This window comes from Micromys minutus (assembly GCF_963924665.1).
Source record: "Micromys minutus genome assembly, chromosome: 9".
NCBI lineage: Eukaryota > Metazoa > Chordata > Mammalia > Rodentia > Muridae > Micromys > Micromys minutus.
The window spans coordinates 61176438-61194983 of record NC_137978.1 but is presented as its reverse complement, the minus strand read 5'-3'; the positions used below and the strand labels follow the sequence as shown (position 1 = coordinate 61194983).

General features: G+C 46.9%; 1 protein-coding gene across 2 annotated transcripts in view; it reads left to right on the top strand.

Annotated features, from left to right (window-relative positions):
* Positions 1 to 18546, top strand: part of PEX14 (peroxisomal biogenesis factor 14) — a 128301-nt gene that overhangs the window by 20511 nt on the left and 89244 nt on the right. For both annotated transcript variants that reach the window (XM_080921958.1, XM_080921959.1), the window contains exon 2: positions 1238 to 1285. In XM_080921958.1, coding sequence (XP_080778084.1) covers positions 1238 to 1285 — 48 coding nt within the window. The remainder of the gene's footprint in view (positions 1 to 1237; positions 1286 to 18546) is intronic.

Genomic DNA, 18546 nt, shown 5'->3' with positions numbered 1-18546 from the left:
AAACTTGAAAGTCTATGGGGAGGCAGGAAGGAGGCCTGGGAGGGTGGCATGGGGAGACAAAGGTCACTGAGGATGAGGACCAGTTATAGTTTCAAGCTGCCTGGCTTGCTCTTGAAGTGGCAGAGCTCTAAGGATAAAGAGGCCTTCGCACTGTGTCGGGTGCCTTTTGTGTGGTGGCAGGCAGCTGTGAGGTAAGGTGACTCTAGGAACCTTCTCTAGACTTTCCTCTCCCAGCTTCTGCCCTTTTCCTAGGAGGCCGGTACACATCTGACCTAGCTGGAGGCAGAGTGGAGGCCGGCTCCCAGGACACACTCATTACCTGCCCTCGTCTGGATGCTTTCTGTAGAAAACTGGTGATTGACTTCAATGTCAGTAACCTTAAACTAGCCACAGTTCAGTCAGACTGCTTGTCTTATCCTTCTGGAGATTTGTGTCTTGCTTTAGCCCCCATTCTTGCTCTGAATTTTGGCCAGTGCAGTATAGGGGTGAAGGTGTGAGAGAAAGGCTGTGGCCCAGAAGGAAACAGTTGGAGCCTGGCCAGCAGGTCACAGTGCTGTTTGCTTGCTCATAGGTTGGTCTGTGTATTTCTCAGCCTGACACTGGATTATTTCTGTGAGAGACTTAACCCCAGAGTAGGTGCTTAGCAATGTTATGGGCAGTTCTTAACCAGTGGAGTAGCCTGGAGGTGGTGGTGGCTGTGGTGCATTCCTTTGATCCCAGTACCAGGGAGGATGAGACGAGGATCAGGGGTCTAAGGTTACACTTTGTTGTCCAGTGAGTTTGAGGTCAGCTTAGGCTATATGGAGAGACCCTGTCACAGAAGTTAAACAATCCAAGGAAACTGGCACTTGGCTGCAGGGAGAGAAAACCTTCTAATGTGGGTTGTTGATGCCCCCCTGTGGCCGCCTTTGGTTCTACACTTTTGCTCTGCTCTGAAGTTCAGTCCATCTGTGAAGGTGGTAGAAAACCATGTAGATCATTCTTAGACCTTTCTCTGGTCTTTTTTGTCATGGCCCCCATCCCTCCTGATTGTATCTGATCCTTGGTGCTCCTGAGAAAAAAAACAAGCCCTATTCATGAGGGGCTGTAACAGTGAACCCAGAAACCATCTGCAGATTCAGATTCGCAGCTCCTGCTACAGGAGCTCACCCAGAACCGACCTGGGTGCACTGCTTGTTTCTCTGATGTCCATGAGGTGGCACTGTGATCTTATTTTTGTTTCTGTTTTCCTTTGCAGCCCAGCTCTTCTCCAGGAAGTGAGAATGTGTTGCCTCGAGAGCCACTGGTAAGTATGATAGACACACAGAGTTCTTTTCTAACAATCGAAATCCTCAGAAGAAACCTGACAAGCCTGTGGCTGCCCATCGGCAGCATGCTAGTAGCCAGTACCTGGCCTGGCGGTGCCTTGCCCCTTGACCTCTGGCTTGTGACTTCTGTTTATCAGAAGGGAGTGACAGGACCTCTTGGGCCTTTTCTGGAACCGAGAGCACCCACTCTGCCAGTCATGCGGCACTTTGCAGTCGACGGTAGAACTAGGTGACAGCAAGGTTGATGCTTGTCAGCTCCCGGTTGTTGGAAACCTGAAATAGCTAGTCTTTGCTTCTCAGTGAGGCACCCAGGATGGGGTGCCCTTAAAGGATCGGGTAAGAGAAGGGGTTCTGGGGTTGCCTGGTCTGTGGTTCTGTCTGTGATAGGCAGTACCCATGCTATTGTAGACCTTGATAGGAAGGAAGCCTACTGGGGGCTAAAGGGCCGCCCTCTTAGTCTATCATTGACCTCACTATGTGGCCTAGGCTGGCTTCATGCTCACAACAGTTCTCCTGGCACGGCTTGAATGTGCTGGAATGAAAAGACAAACACTACTACATCCAGTTCAGCTAAGTAACTCTCTGCAGAGTGGCTTCGTTTTGGTGGTCTGAGCCAGAGTCCCTGCCTGCCCGCCCCGTTTTCATTGTTTGGCATTTCAGGACTTGATGCAAATCCTGTGGGCTGGGTAGTAAGACCGGTTCTGTGCAAACCAGATCAGCTTTAGGGGCGCGCCAGCATTGGATTTAACGTAGCCAAGCCTTCTCTCTCGGGACACTGGTAGCTGGTGAGCATGGGCGCTGCCCAGGCTTTGTTTCTGCAGCCTGGGCAGCCTCCTGCCTTCTTCACCTTTCCTTGGCTGATCTGGAGAGGATGGTGTGAAGGTCTTGGCTGGAGTGAACAGGTTCTAGCACGTTCCTAGGCTTTCTAGGCAGAGGACACAAGTACCTCCCAGACTTTTCCAGGGAGTGGAGGTGTTATTCCTGTCCCCTTCTGTCAGCAGTGACAGGCTCATCCCAGTGCATCTGTGGTACCTCTCGTCACTCTCTTGTCTTGCCTGCCTCCAAGCCTTTCAGAGAGAAGTTGTGACTTCCACTGGAGTCCAGACTGAACACAGTGGTCCTTTTCTATCCCTCACTGCTGCAGGCTCTTTTGAAATTTCCTGATTTGGCTTTGCATCCTCAAAGCGAAGCCAGACTGTCTTTTCGGGACACAACTGGTAAAGCTCTTTGGAATCATGGAGTCTCTTATGCTGGCTAATTCCTGGGTGTGGGGAAAGCCCTGCAGGCCTGTGCTGTGTAGGATTCTGAATGTGGCTTCTTCCGCTGCACTGCGCATCTGCCTGTTGGTTGGTTATGTTATTTCTTTCTTTTCTGGGAGCCCCTGAACAGTCTTCAGACCCTGGTAGCCTCCGATCGTCCAGAGTTCAGACTCATCTCTCCAGGCCAACTCTACAATTACCTTATATTTAATTAATATTTTTCTCCTCTTTACATACTTACTGCATAATTGCTCAGAGGAAAGAAAACACATAGCAGCAATTTATATATATATAAAAAAAAACAATAATTAAAAAAAAACCCGAAATAAACTCCCATCTCATTTGGGCTGATCCTGTGAGTTGGGTAATTAGGGCCCTATTAAAAGGTAGACCCTTTCTCCTTCCCCCCTCCTTTTTTATTAATTTTTTTATATTAAACTCCCACAGTCTCTCAGTCATGCCCTTATTGCTTTTGGCCAGCCATTTGCAGCAGCCTGATTAAATAAGGGCACCAGCTGAGTTGTATGGTCTTGTGTGAACAACTCCTTTCTCTCGGGAGCGATGGCAGGAGGGTGGCAGGCAGCGGAGCCCATAGAAAGCTAGTGGAGCAGGCCAGGGGTGCAGGTTGAGCACCAAGGGCGCCCTTGGCAGTTGTGGACCGATGACTGCCTGGATGACCATCCTTGGGGATGGAGAGGCAGTGGGCAGCGGCTCAGTGCCCAGCTCAGTGCACAGGGCTGTGGTTTGGAAGCACTCAGGGCTCAGCTCCTTCAGCAGGGAGAGAGGCTGTTCAGACCCAGTGTGCTGGCTGCTTCCGGGATGCTTAACCGTAGCACTGGAGAATAGACAATTACAAAATCAGACAAGGCTTGTTTTTTAAGTAATTCTTGTATTTTATTTGGGGAAGAAAAGGCATTTGTATACATGAAACAATTAGCGAAGAGGGAACATTGTATGTAATTTTAGGAAGCACCGCAAAATTGTGTATAATTTGGTGCAGAGTTGCCTGGCTGTGAGTGGGAGAGAGCCCCTCATTCAGAGGAGGACGGTTGTTGGGCAGGAACTTGGGGATAGTCTCTGAGCTATCTGGGGCTCGGTCTTGAAGAGCATGATAGTAAAGTTATGTTTATTTTTAGCTTGTTGCAGTGATTTTTTTTTTTTTTTAAATTTTGAGACAGCGAAAGTTTTTAAGACTGAGGACAGCTGGGCATATGGTGCACACTGTAGGCCCAAAACTAAAGAGCTGAAGGTCATGAGTTCAAGGTCCACCTTAGAGCTGTGTGGTGAGAGTCTGCATGGAAATCTCAGTGGCAGAGCGCTGGTTTAGCATACATGAGACCCTGGTCTCCAGCACAGAGGGAATGGGTGCACGGGACAGCTCGGTTCTTGTTCTGCTTGGATGCTAGTGGGGCTTGGGGAGCCTGAGACTTCCTTCAGTCACCTGGCTTCTGGTTATTTGAAGTAAGTGGTAAATAAGGGTTAGTTTGCTTATCTGCGCATCTGTCTCCGCTCAGTTTCTCAATATTCAGCAACACCATTGCTCATGTGCTTTACACAGCCCCTGTGTGCTTGGTTCAACTAGAATTTCAGCTTCTTGCTCTTGGACACCAAATTCTCTCTAATGGGTGAGTCTCCTGCTGTCTTTGCTGCCTCTGGTTGTAGGTACATGTTTTTTTCCATTTATTTTTTATTCACTTACTTGTTTTGATGAGGTGTCTGACAATGTGGCTCGACCTGTCCGTACATGGCCTCCTCCTGCCTCCGCCTCCAGTGCTGATCGCAGGTGGGTGCTACCCACCCTGCTGGCTTTATTTTCCTTCTTTGTTCCCTGCTTCCTTCTTCCAAAATGAACCAAAGAGGATGGGGATTTCTACCTGTCAACTTTTCTAGATTCAAACCTTCTCTCTTTTTAAGATAGTCTCACTTGTACCGTACTTGGCTGACAATAGAATAGGTTGGCCTTGAAATTTCACTGGTTCTCTTGCCTCTGCTCCCAGTGATGGAATTGCAGTTGTTGACCTCCGTTGACTATCACATCCAATTTACATTATTGTTATTTTAACATTGTGTGTGTGTGTGTGTGTGTGTGTGTGTGTGTGTGTTTTGGTCCTAGTGTGCCACAGCACTTGTGTAGAGGTCAAAAGACAATCTTTGGGAATTGATTTTCTTGTTTCCTCATGCAGGTTGTGGGGATTGAGCTCAGGTCGTCAGGACTGGTAGCAAGTACTTTTACCTATTGAGCCATCTTAATATACTGAGCCCTTACAGGAGAAGATGCCCTAACAATGTAGATCTGGTGGTCACGGTGTAAACGCACTCCTTGAAGACTTTGGCTCTTGCCTCTTAAGATCAAGGCAGAGTCTTGCCATCCTGTGGGACTCCACAGCGTCTTTGAGTTTAGTCCCTTTAGGGAGGCTCACACCCAGGTTGCCTGTGATTCTTTTGCTTTGTTTTGCTTGGCTTGAGACAGAGTCTCACTATACATACACATGCAGACTGGCCTTGAGCTCACTATGTAGACTAGTAGATCTGCCTGCCTCTGCATATTGCCAGGTGCCTGAGGAACCCACAAGAGGGCACTATCTCCCCTGGAACTGGAGTTACAGTTACAGCTGTGATCTGCCTTGTGGGTGCTGGGAACTGAATCTGGGTCCTCTGCAAGAACAGAAAGTACTCTTAACCACCAGGTCCTCTCCAGTTCCTTCTCTTGGTTTTTTAAACCAGTTTACTAGAGGCTGGTTATCAAAGGGTCATTATACCTTGGTGAATCCCGGAAGCCAGCCAGTTGTGTGAGTATCTGAATAGCTATGGCTGCCTGCCTCTCTCTTCAGTCTCTAAATGTTCACCTGACAGTCTTCCCCAGAGTTGTGTCTTTTGCAACTTTTGTGATTAAATACCTTGTAGTAGTTGGCAGGATCCTTGTGGATAGTGGTTCTCATTTTCCCCCATTAGAACATTTCTGAAGGATGACATTCACGTGCTCAATACGTTTCTTTGTGCATACTCACATATGCGAGTGTGTACATGCATTTATATAATAGCATAACAAATGTAGATATATTCTAAAATCAAAGTATTCTGTGGGAAAATTTGGTGGGATGGGTGGGCATTAAGGTGATTTCACTCTTGGCTGGTCTGCGGCTCATTATGTGACCCAGGTAGGGCCTCGAACTCATGGCAGTTAGCCTGCCTCAGTTCCCAAGAGCTAGAATCATAGTTCTGTGCCACCACACCTGGCTCAATAAACCTGTTTTTGATATATTCACAAAAGTGTTTTACATACACGGGCAATGAAATGGAAGTGTGGGAATTTTAGGAAGTTAGCCTTTTTTCCCCAGAAAGATTGTAAATATTGGCAAAGTAGCTTTAAGTGTTGCTGGCTGGTCGCTTCTGCCATTTTCCTGCCTAGGACCTCAGTCAGGAAGTAGTGAATAGGGATGCCACTGAGCGGACAGTAGACAAATGCATTACTTTGTTTCTGTAAGGGACATAAGTAGATTGCCCATGCCGACCGAGTTCTCACCACCCTTCTGCCTTAGCCTTCTGGCTGGTTGGACTGTTACTGGTTTTATTTGGGAACAAAACCAAATGTGGAGGGTTTGAGAGTGGGGCTCATGGTGCCTCTTGATGGTGAGAGCATCTGGAGCAGGGTAGGAAGATATGCTGGCTTTCTTTCTCACGCCCCACTCCGGGTAGTTTAAAACCTTCAGTGAGGAGAATGTTCACGGAAACCGGCTCCTGGTTTGGAAGGTGCCTGTCCTTGCTTTCCTCTCTTCCTGACAGAGCTGTGAGGAAAGCTTGTTAGCTCTAAATGCTGAAATAGAGGGCAAAAGCCTCATTCCATTTCTGGGTGGTTCTAATCTCTGGGCCACTTACTGATTTTGAAATTACTGCCTCTTCCTACCCCATCCTTTCTATTATAGTCTGAGAGGCTTATGGAAAAGGCCAGGCGGGGCTTCTGTTGCTTCCTCTTTCAGGTAGATGCAGAGCTTGTTCTTTTCAGTTTGGAGGTATTCTTTTACAAATAATTATTAGATGAATCGAAACTCTTAGGGGTAATAATTAGAATGGCATTGAGGCAGTGCTCACCTTTGTTTATGCTTCAGCTTCCTGGCTTTTCATGGCTCTCCTTTGTGCTTGCTGAGGCTCCTGTAAGCAGAGGCCCTGCCCTGTAGATCACTGAACCATGCTCTTATTTATTTCAGAGATTGAGGATCCAAGGCTGGAATAGTTGTATGCCTTTTTTTCTGAGCACACTGACTGAGGGAGGCCTGTCTTTAATCTAGTGCCGACGTCATTCTTTAGGAAGGAAGCCTTGTGGCCCCCCCCCCTTGCTCCTGGAGGTGTAGGGCGAGTTTCTCAGCTGCTCCAGCAGAGCTGCTGAAGGTGGAATCCACACCTCTTACTGGGACAGAGGGAGCATTCCAAAATGCTTTTCCTTTGTTTAAAGTTGATCATTATCTTACTTGAAAAAATGTTCACATATAGATATCTTTTAGTGTGGCCTACAGGGCGGATATTCCTGTGGCAAGCATGGAACCGCCATGGCCCCTGAAGAGCACTGAACACGCAGTTCTTAGGTAATTTCCATTTAAAATGTTTGAGCCCATTGTCAAACTACACAGACTGATTGGGCTTGAAAAATATGTCCCATAGTTAATCCTTGGTGCGTGGTGCAGAGCTGCAGGAAGATAAAGTGGTGCTTGGGAGAAGGACATGTCTGCCGCCCTTCCCTCTTCCCTCCCAGCTCTCCTTTCTTTTATGGTTTGTAGTTATAACCAAGATTTATGCTTGTTGCTCCACAAATCTTCTCTCTGCCATTATGAGTTTGTCCGAGCAGTCTCGAGATGGGCTGACACTGAGTGATTCTGAGGTAAATCTATCTGGGGGCACCTTTGACAGTCGGAGGCAGAGAGGCGCTAACACATGGCCCCCAGCGGAGCGTGTGTGAGGTGAATTGCCTTGTCAAGAAGACCCTTGCACTGCCCACCTTTGTGACTTCTCATCTGGAAGCCACCAGGGCTGCAGCTCCTGTTGTGGGCACGCTCAGCTCAGGTTGCTGATTATCCCTCTTACCAGGGATCTTTCAGGAGGCCTTGCTGGGTGTCTGCCCTGACTCAGCCAGGCACACAGTGAGAGGATCTCTGGCTGAGGGCCTCTTTTTCCAGCCTGTGGTAGCCATGAGCTAGTTGCCATCAGAATCCAGCTCACCAGTTGAGTGTTTGTATAAATGGTTTCATTTTCTCCCACACTTCCCTGGATGGATTTTGGAGAGGAAGATGAACATTTACATAACAATTCTTTCCCTTTCCTGGATTATCCTTTTGTTCTAGCTTTTCAGCTTATGTCCATTTATTTATTTATTTATTTATTTATTTATTCATTCATTCATTCATTCATTCATTCATTTATTTATTCATTTATTTATTCGAGTTACTTTTGTCTTTTTATTTTGGAAATAGGGTCTCACTATGTAGTCCAGGCTGGCCTTGAACTGGCCTTGAACTTGTAATCCTCTTGCCTCAGTTTCCCATCATGCCTGGCTTTTGCATGTACATTAAACATTATTGTTTTACATCTACCTATCATCTGCCTAGGTTTTGCTGGCATACACGTGGAGATCAAACTCAGGTCCTTCGTGCTGTGTCATTGCCTTTCCACTTGCTCTGTGTGGACTTCAGAGAGCTAGTTCAGATCTCTTGTGAAGTAAAACAGGGTAACCCTAAATATTTTTTCTTTAGGAGTGCCAAGAGCTTCTTTTGATAGCCTGTAACTCATCGGTTCTCAACCTGTGAGTCATAAAAGACCATCAGAAAACATGTATATTTACATTTCATAACAGTAGCAAAATTATGGTTATGAGGTAGCAATGAGAATGATTTTCTGGGTAGGGGTCACCACAGCATAAGGAACTGTGCTAAAGGGCGGCAGCCGGGGCTGGGGGGATGGGAGTTCAAATCCCAGCAACCACATGGTGGCTCACAACCATCTGTAATGGGATCTGATGCCTTCTTCTGGTGTCTAAAGACAGTGACAGTGTACTTATATATAATAATGATTAAAAAAAAAAGGGTGGCAGCCTTGGTTGAAAGCTGCTGCTGTAACTGACCAGTTTGCCTGCCATTCAGGCCTCCAGAACTTCCTTACCTGGCCAGCATTCTCATGAGGTGCCCTGGACAGTCGTTCCCATGTCATTTCTGACACGCACTGAGTTTCTAACCCTATGCCAGGTGTACTTATTGAGCAGTGCTGTACCATTAAGTATGATGGAGGATTCTGTAAGGATACTGTGTTCTGTGAAGATCTGTGTAAAAGAATCCTCCATTAAAAACTAAGTTCCACGTGTAGTGAGTGTGAACTGCAAAGGCTGCTCTCAGTTTCAGTGTTAGCTGGCATACGCCGGGGCAGGGTCCCGAGACCCAGAGAGAGCACACTGCCACTGGCTTTGTACAGTCTGTGGGCTCTGGATTTGCTTTAGAAAGGTGGAGGGTGTGTTGTGGGTGGGGTTGATCCAGGAGAGAGATGTCTGGGAACTGCAGTCTGTGGGCCCATACTCAAAGACAAGGTCTTGGCTCCACATCAAAAGATTAGTGAGTGACTGTACATTTATAGGTTTTCAGTTAGGATAACATGTTGAAGGTATGCGGAGCAGGCTCTACTTTAAATGATTCTTCAATGTAACTAAAAAAAAACATTTTTTATACTAACTGAGCAATTAATTATTAGCGCTGATCTCATGGGTGGGAGGGCTACCGAGGCCTCAGTGCTGGTTTATTTTTGTCAAGGTCCAACTCTCACACCCTGTGAGGATCCCCCTTCTCGTGTTGTAGTGAGGGGACTGAAGCCCTGGGCAGTCGGGGCTCCAGCCCTAGTCTGTAGTGGGCTGAGAGTCAATGTCAGACCAGACCCTTCCTAAGGAACCTGAGTGGATGGGATGCAGACCAGGGGGAAGTGTTGACCTCACCTTCCCTGGCCTTGTCCTGTGAGGAGAGGCTGCCCAGATGGCTGTGGCAGGGCTGTGGCAGGGCTGTGGCAGGGCTGTGGCAGGGCTGTGGCGGGGCTGCCTGCTACCCTGCACTTGCTCTGAGAAGCCATCTCCTTCCTGTATCCTCCCTGGTTGGAGTCTTTTGTGTGCATCTTCGATGTTGAAAAGGCACCTATTAATTTATCACAGGTGATGTGCGCCTCCTCAGGCTCGGAGGAGGCGTCTGCACCCATGTACCTCACTAATGACAGGTTATGAGATCGAGGGAGATAATAGAATCTTTTCATCTGTGTCTCTGTGCAAGCTGCTACCTCTCAGGTAGCTTCTAGGGGGCAGCAGCTGCCTGTTATTTCATGTCCTGCTGGCAGAGTGAAGGTTGGACAAGTGAACAATTTGCTTTCCCTGACTCCAGCTCTTAAAGCGGGTCCTCTGGGAGTCACCGGAATCCACCTAAGTAAAGGAAACTCAATCTCCAGGTTCCTCTGTGTCCCTTTCCTCTGCCCCTCAGGCAAATCCTTTATCGGTGTTCCCATCAGCATCCCTTCGTTCTTCCCTGTCACTCACAGGCTGCAGCCGGCACCTGCTTTGAAGTGGAGAGAGTGGAGATGCCTTTAAAGGAGCATAGTCTTTCTTCTGTCAGCTCTCCTCGATGCCAGCTGCTAGCCATCACAACCCATTCTAACAGTGCTGTGAGTCCTGTCAGACCCCGGTGAGAAAACACACCACATGGTGGATTCCCTGTTTCCCTTGCAACCCTGGCAGGCTTCAGAGGCTTCTCTGCATTTCCAAACACGCTGAGGGAAAGACTTTGGGTTTGCCACTTGTTTAGACTTTGGGGTCTCTAAGACTGAGCAGTGTACTGTGCACATTGGGCTTTATTGGAAGTGAGTAAACTAGGTAACCCTTCCCGGAAGCACCCCTCCTACCTGGCCCAGAGCTTAAGTCCTTTAAAGGAGGACTTAGAGCCAGGTGGTGTTGGTGCACGCAAGAAGCAAAGCCTGGAGGAGGCTGTTTAGGTTTAGCCAAGAACTCCGTCCTGGCCCCTGTGAGACAGGCAGGGGGCCAGTGTCCTATGGCTTCCATAGGCTTCCTCTGAGGCTCCTAGGGAAAGTGAGAGTGTCCCCACTGGGTATCCTCAAAGACAAAGGCATGGCAGCTTCACCTCTACTTGTGTTGTTGCTCTAGAGGTGACAGTTAATAGACTTTGTTAATGAGCAGAAGGGATGACTAGAAACAGTGGCAAATTATCTAACACTGAATTTGTCTCATAACTTCTGTTTATCAAGTGACTATGATATTGTTATTTTTATAGAGTTTTGAAGATTGCAACTTCATCTTCAGAGGCTCATTTATAGGAGAGTTCTTCCTTTGTAGTATTTAGAAATCACTTGGTCTCCAGTGCATTCCAGATAGATTGGCATTTCCTCTTCTGTGCCCCCCACATTACCTCACTGGACTGTCAGGTAGGGTATCCCTTGCTGACCAAACTGTAGCTAATTCTGGCTGGAGAAGCTCTGTGGTATTTGTGTTTGCAGTTCCTGGATTTGGTTTATTGTACAATTGATTTTTTTAAATGTATTTAATCAGTTTTTTCTTACCTCATAAGGATTAACCTGTGCAAACCTCATTTTATCCTAAGTGTGGCTTTGGGAGGAAGGGAAAAGAAAATTGAGTTTCTCTGGCTTATTTTATTCTTTCACTTTTTATTTTCTGAATAGCTTCTCCTGCCCAAGCAGCTCTATAAAATACAGTGTGTTCCGTGGTCATTACTTACTCATTACTAGCTGGTCTCTCTTCTTGCCTTTCTCTGTGGGATAAATACAGGGGACCTAACGATAATCGCTGGCTCTATCGCGGGCTCACCAATTACAGATCACAGGGAAGGCAGCCCGGTGGCGGTTTGTGGTTGGCACTGACTGCCCACCTAGCAAATGCGAGCGGAGCCATGATCCTGTGTCGGCCACCTAGCTGGGTTTGCTGCCCAGTCCTTTCTTGTTTTTTTGCTTTGATTTCCCTGACCCTCTCTCCTGGTTCTCCTGATGCAGGTTTCGGATTGGCTTTACCTTAGTTTCTGTTCTTAGTTTACATCTCCTTGTCTTGCCTCAGAGGTATTCATGGAAGAGACATGGCCTCACTATCTAGCCCTGCTAGTCCTGGAATTTATGTAGATTAGGGTAGCCAAGAACTCACTGAGATCCACCTGCCTCTGTTCCTGGAATGCTGGGATTAAAGGCTGCACCACTATGCCCAACCTTGATGCTTACAGTAAGAGGTGGGGTTTCTCCCTCCCTCCCTCCCTCCCTCCCTCCCTCCCTCCCTCCCTCCCTCCCTCTCTCCCTCCCTCCCTTCCCCCCTTTCCTTCCTTCCTTCCTTCCTTCCTTCCTTCCTTCCTTCCTTCTTTCTTTCTTTCTTTCTTTCTTTCTTTCTTTCTTTCAGAGGGGCTGGGAAAAGCTCCCAGCCTTCTGCTTTTCATTGTGGCTTTTGGTGTTATTTGGAGAGTGAACTCAGGGTCTTGTGTATGCTCTACTCACTGAGCTTTATACGAGCCGAGAACAGTTTCGTGAAAACTTTAGTTTTCTTTGCCTTTCTGTCTGCTGAGTCCGAGTAAAGGCGTCTCTGTGAATACAGCTAGCTTCTTTTTCATTGCTGCCGATCTGCATTCTACACAAAGCACAGGCAGAGGAAACTGCATTTTATATTAGGCCACCAGGCATGAATGTAGGGATTTTAGTTGTCTAAGTAGTAGAGGAGTCTATGTGGCACAGATAATGTGTCCACACGAAGTGGACACATTTGTGTCTCTTTCCCCCAGGTAGATACCTTGCTAACTCTGCTATGGGGTGGCTGTGTTCTGTTTCTTAGCTCCTGAGAGGCACTCAGTCCACACTTGTAGGATGGAAGTGAGTGTATGCGCTCACTCACACAGGCTGGAGATGACGCTGGAGATGATGTTGCTGCTTGGCTTCCTGCTGGGAGCCTAGGGTGCAGTGTGCCCACTGGGGTGCCCATATACTGGTGCTCAGTGGAGCACTGCCACGTGGGCAGCATAAAGAGGGCATTTATGAACGGCACCACCAGAGGAAGCATTATAACCGAGACCTTTATAGCCTTTCCATTATTATGGTTTAAATCTTGACAGTGTTTATTTGCAGTGACAATGGGACCAGTAAAGACAGCGCTTGCTCCCACCTCCTCGCTCTCCCCACATCCTGTCCTGTAGCTGCGATGAACGATATGCATCGCCAAGTGTGCCGGCAGAGCCGCTCTCTTTCAGTTTGTCTAGAAACAGTCCCTTTGACTCAGGTTGGAAGCCAGAAGACTCACTGTTCTGTTTGTCTTACTGCAACTGTCATTTCACAAATGCTCTGAGGGCTGTGGCTGCAGATGCCAGCGAGAGGGCTCTGTCTCTGTTACCCCTATCTTGTCTTTTACCTTTCTCTACCCCTCTTCCCTTTCAGAATCATTTTCTCTTTCATTTCTCCTTCTCGGTCCCTCCGTACCTCCCTTCCTGCCTCCTGCTCATCTTTGATGACTGTGGCTTCTGTAGGTGATGGGTTCTTGCTGACATCATGGTGCATTCTTTCAAGCTTTAGCGCTACTTGATTGGAAGTGTATACTCTCCAACTAAAGCATATTTACCATTTGTTTCTTGTGTACGAGTGTCTTGCTGCATGTGTGTATGTACATCACATGTGTGCCTGGGATACTTGGAGGTCAGATTCCCTGCAGCAGGAGTTAGGGATGGTTGTGAGCTTCTATATGGGTGCTGGGAACCAAACCTGGACCCTCTACAAGAGGATTAAATGCTGTTTGCTAACCACTGAGCCATCTCTGTAGCTACAACCCTCACATTTCTGTTGTTTGGTGTAGAAATGGAGGTGTCCTTGTATGTCAGGTGTACTCACTGGGTTCAGTGCTGGAGGCCAGGGGCCATGCCAAATCATAGCAGTAACTCAGTGTCATGACTGCATATTTTGTAAGACAAGAGACATTTTGGGCCTGTCCTCTAAGTCTGGTCCCACCAAATGGCTGCTATAACCACAGAACGTACTGAAATGGCTTCTAAGGGACTAGGACTTTTAGGGGCTGTGGTCTGCTGGCACTGAGGCCTGTGACTTCTAAGGCATTTCTTTACTGTAAGACCGTAGCAAAATGTGTATTGTTCTTAGAGGCCCTGGTGGTAACCCTCTAACCCTGGAGATGCTCTGTAGCTGGAGCTATGCTGTGAAGAGCAGGCATCGTGGGAGGGCCGTGGGAATCTCAGATTGTACTTACTGGAGACTTAAGTTGGACTTGGAGAGTCTTTTTCCTGGTAGCTGACACTGTGGCACTTGACTGAGTCACCTGATTAATGACATGAGCATCACTGGGTGTTAAACACCTGGCCAGGGAAACAGACAGTTTCTGTGGACTTACAGCAAGAATGGCAGACAGATTGTCGAATTTTAATGAAGATGGGGTGGGTCCCTGCTGCTCCGCTGCTTTGGAGCAGAACAGTCCCAGCATTAACTTCGGGGCGTGTTGTTTGGAAACCTGGTGTCTGTGTCAGTGTCGGTGGCACACTCCTCACTTGTCAAAGCTTTACATCCAGCAGGACTTATCCTCGCAGTGACTTCAGAAGCCACTCAGGAGGAGCCTCTCATCCCAAGACCTCCACTCCTCTTTTCTTCTACTTAGAAGATCTTGTACCAGTTGTTGCCTTTAGAAGAGTCATCTCCTAAATTCGGTTGTAATAAAGCTTTTCCCTGTATGCCTGGAAGGAAGGAGACTACTTTTCCATGATGTGTGTGTGGGGTGTCAGATATGTATGGCTTCATCACAGTATTTAATAAACCAATGGCTTAGTGCTCTTAAACTCTGTACATACTCTGTACATATACTGGCTGCCAGTCACATGGAGGGCTGTGGGCTGCATTTTCATTCTCATTCACTGGCTGTGGTGCTGGCACTCAGAAAGCTGGAATCAGGCCTTATTAAGGTGGGAACAGGCACTACGTTCAAAGGCACACACTGTTGTACCTCTCTGAGGGTGACAGCTTGGATAAGGATTATTCTAAACTATTTTAACATTTCTGGCCATTTTAATTGGGTGTGGGATGGACCTGGATGACTACTTGGATGTCCTGGAGGCAGCCTTTCCAATCTCCTCCAGGAGCTCCCACTTGATTTCTTTCTAGGGCAGATCTTCTCCCTTCCTAGGCAGGGCCTAAGGGGCCTAAGGATCAGTTAGTGTTCATGGCCTGTTGGTTCCTTGGCGTTGCTGCTGAGCCATCCAGCAGGGGTGCCAATTCTTCCATTTAGCTGACTATTATATAGCCCTTAAAAGGGAAGGGTTTATTTTAGCTGGCTGCTATATTGATTGCTATAGGGACGTTTCTATTTTCACTGGCTGCTATATTGACTGGGAAAGGGAAAGGGGCCGTATTGCCGGGAGCTGTCATATTGACTGTTACAGAAAAGATCTGTATTTAAGCAGTACCAGTGCACTGGGATCTCCCAGGCAGGAGATTAATGCTAATTCATCCGCTCACCCCCTGCTGTGAGTGTTATTTGTTTAAATCTGTAGATTCCCACAGCGCGTTTATATCCTCACTAGAGTGAGCTCCGTTCCCTGTAATTATTTAACATTATATGCTGATATAAATTGTAACAGTTAAAGAATGGTAATGAGTAGCCAAAAAAGAAAAGGAAAGAAAAGAAAAGAGAAAAAAAAAAAAAGAAAAAGGAAATGGGAAAACAGAAAAAGGAGAGGGAGGAAATATATACAACAGTCTGTATGTGGGGTAGATAATCATGTATGTGTGTTTGTGCATGCATATCTGCATTCAGTGTATATGTGTGTATGCATATGTGTATCTGTGTGAGACATGGCAGAGTCAGGCCTAAAAACAGCAGCATACTCCTGGTTTCCATTCTCCAGTTCCAGTTGGTGGGGATGGGGTTGCTCAGTGCACCTGCGTGTCTCTGTGTGTGTGCACATGCACTCACACCCTCACCAGAAGGAGACTGTTGATGTGTGTCACACAGTACAGTGGAAGTATGCACAGTTCATCTGGTCTAGGTTAGGCAGGGCACTCACCCATTAGCAATTCAGCTTCATGATAAGCAGCTGGTAACTGATTTTTCCTTCAAGCTCGACCCCATGGTCACAAGGGAACTCTGTGTCTAAAACCCTGTTCCCCAGGGGCAGCCCCTGGGGTTGCTCTGCTGGGATTAAACTAATGGGCCATTGGGTGTCACTGTCGATCTACTGGCATTGCTGTTGAAAGTGATTTCTATGCTGGGGAAACTGGATTTCAATAGAAACAAGTTTTTTATTTCCTAAATTGGAGATGTTGTGTGTTAGGGTGTTTGAGATTTTTTTCAAAAAGTAGTTGTTTTGTTTGCTTGATTTTGTTATGTTAAGCTTCAAGCATGTTTATTGTTCTTGAAAATTGTGTGCTGATTGCAAGCTCTGTTTGGATGTAACCCGCGGTGCATCCAGATGAGGACTTCCGATGAGCAGAGGACTGGTCCTCTTAATACATTCTAGAAGCTGAGTAGTAAGGAGGGATGATTTAGGCAAGAACCTGAAAAAAAAAAAAAGGAAGAAAATCTTTAGAAGTATGTGCTGGGCAAATGCTTGCCCCACCTCCCCTACTGTGGAGGCGGAAGAGCTGAGAGAGCTCTGGCTGATGCCTGGTCGCACAGGAGCAGAGAAAGGAGTGAGCTGCTAGGAGCATGGAGCCATGCCAGGCTTCACCACAATTCATACTGTGTCAGTTTAATAAATGCACTACTTAAATTATGAAATTACAAAAGAAAAAAGAGAATGCACTTATTCAGACTCTTAATACATTAAAAATAAGGCATTAAAACTCTGGCTTTTTTTTTTCTTCCAGAATCAATAATGAACAGGAAGGGTTGTAGACATTAACAGTCACGGACATCCAAACTCTTATACATAAATTATCTTAGAAAAAATGCACAGAAGACTTGAATAATGTAAATACATTAATGCATTTAATAATTTAAACATTAAAGCACAAGCAGGAATTTGAGGCAGAGGCAGATCTGAGGTAAGGGATTGGTCCTAGTGCGTGTGTCCTAGGATCGATGGGTGATTTCCCCTTGAGGCACCCTGGAAAGAGAGTGCCTGGCTGGCTGCTGTGGCTTCCCATGCCAAGAGTGCCTGGACATTCCTGATCTCAGCTACTCCCCACCCCTAATTTTTGTTCATTCCAATCTTCATCTTTAGTTTTAACATCCTCCAATTTTTACCTGTTTGTTTGATAGAAAATTAAGTGCTTCCACTTCAAATAACAGTCAACTTAGAGAATGTTTTGATTGGAAAAACCAAACCTAATTTAAAAATGCTTTGGCCAGCTCTGGCTGCTGGCGCTTTGGGAGAAGGAAATCAGATAGATTTGGAGACCAGATGTAGTGGAGTACAGAAGTGATGTCCCATGTCTGTCCTGGGCACTGGGCATAACAGTGACAAGTGGCCCGAACCAAGAAGCAAGGCAGGTGTTGTGCAGTTAGACTCAGCGGTCAGTGCGCATGCCTCGAATAGATGTGCTTGTCTGGCTATTAATAGCTGATGCCACGTATTTCTCCTTCCTCAGCTGTGTTCACAGTGACAGAAACTCACTGAAATGTTGAAATGACACCTGCATTGTGACATACTGCGGGAAGAACCAAGTGGCCAGCCTAGGACTTTGTGCTTTAAGCTTCATTTGAATCCTGACATTTCTTTCATAGTTCCTAGCCCATTTTTACACTGTAATCCTAGGTGAGAAAGTCATGTTTCTAACTAAGAACTTCGATGTCCTTGTAGAGGACATGTGTTTAGTTGGTACGGAAATTTTGTCTGACGATTGCCTGCTGTGGACCCTTGAGAAATGGCTGTTGGATGGAGGGCAGAACACAACCTGTTTTCCTTTTTGCCAAACCTGTTGGAATTTTTTTACTGTTTCCTGATTCTTCTGTCTGAAACTTACCTGGAATTGGTCAGGTTGTTTTCCTTCTAAGATTTATTTATTCATATATATATGAGTGCCCTATTTGCATGCATGCCTTCATGACAGAAAAGGTTATTAGATCACATTATGGATGGTTGTGAGCCACTGTGTGGTTGCTGGGAATTGAACTCAGTACTTCTGGAGGAGCAGCCAGTTCTCTTAACCACTGAGCCACCTCCCCTACCTGGAATTGTTTTAATTTGACCCAGACCAGACCTTCTGGGTTTTTATTCATAACTGTTTTCAGATTTTGTGAAGTCCAAAGACAGTGTGGTTTTCCTGATCACAAGCTGCCTCATAACCACTTTCAGAAGGGAGGCTGTAGGCAGTGAACCGCACAGATACGGAAAGGAACGGGGTGAGTGGCTGAGGCTCTTTCACACCAGCACTGCTCTTGTGATGTGCTCATTCTCCGTCACAGCCGGTGAACAGCGTGAACAAACAGCGCTGTTGCTCCCTGAGCTTTTCCCTGCCTGGTTTACATTAAGGTTCAGTCCTGTGATAATCCGGTCCCAGACCCGCTGTGTTTACTTCTTTCCGGATATGTCAGAGTCCAGCCCTGATTAGTGGTGCCCCCAGCCTGCATTCCACACTCACACTGGCGGCAGGACGAAGGTAGAACAGGTGAGCAGAGAGAACCAGACTCTCTTTGGGTTCTGCTAGTCACACCCAGCAAAGCTTTCTCTTCTGTCAAGTACCAAGAACTGTTTTATGGCCTTAACCACACACTTGGCCCAAGTCTGATGAGGGTGGGCTGGACTGGGCAGCGGGGCGGAGACACCTTTGGTTCTGTTGGGTGCAAACGAGGCCGCCATGAGGCAGCCGATCACACAGCACTGATAGGGTCAGCTCACCACGTACATCTCATATGCAGATTTCCTTTGAAGAGAGAGGAGTCAGGTTCATTAATTAAAGGAGCCTGGCTCAAGAGGCCTGTAATTAGAGGTGCTAGAAATCTGAATGTGAAGAGATCTGTGCAGCTGCATTTGAAGCTG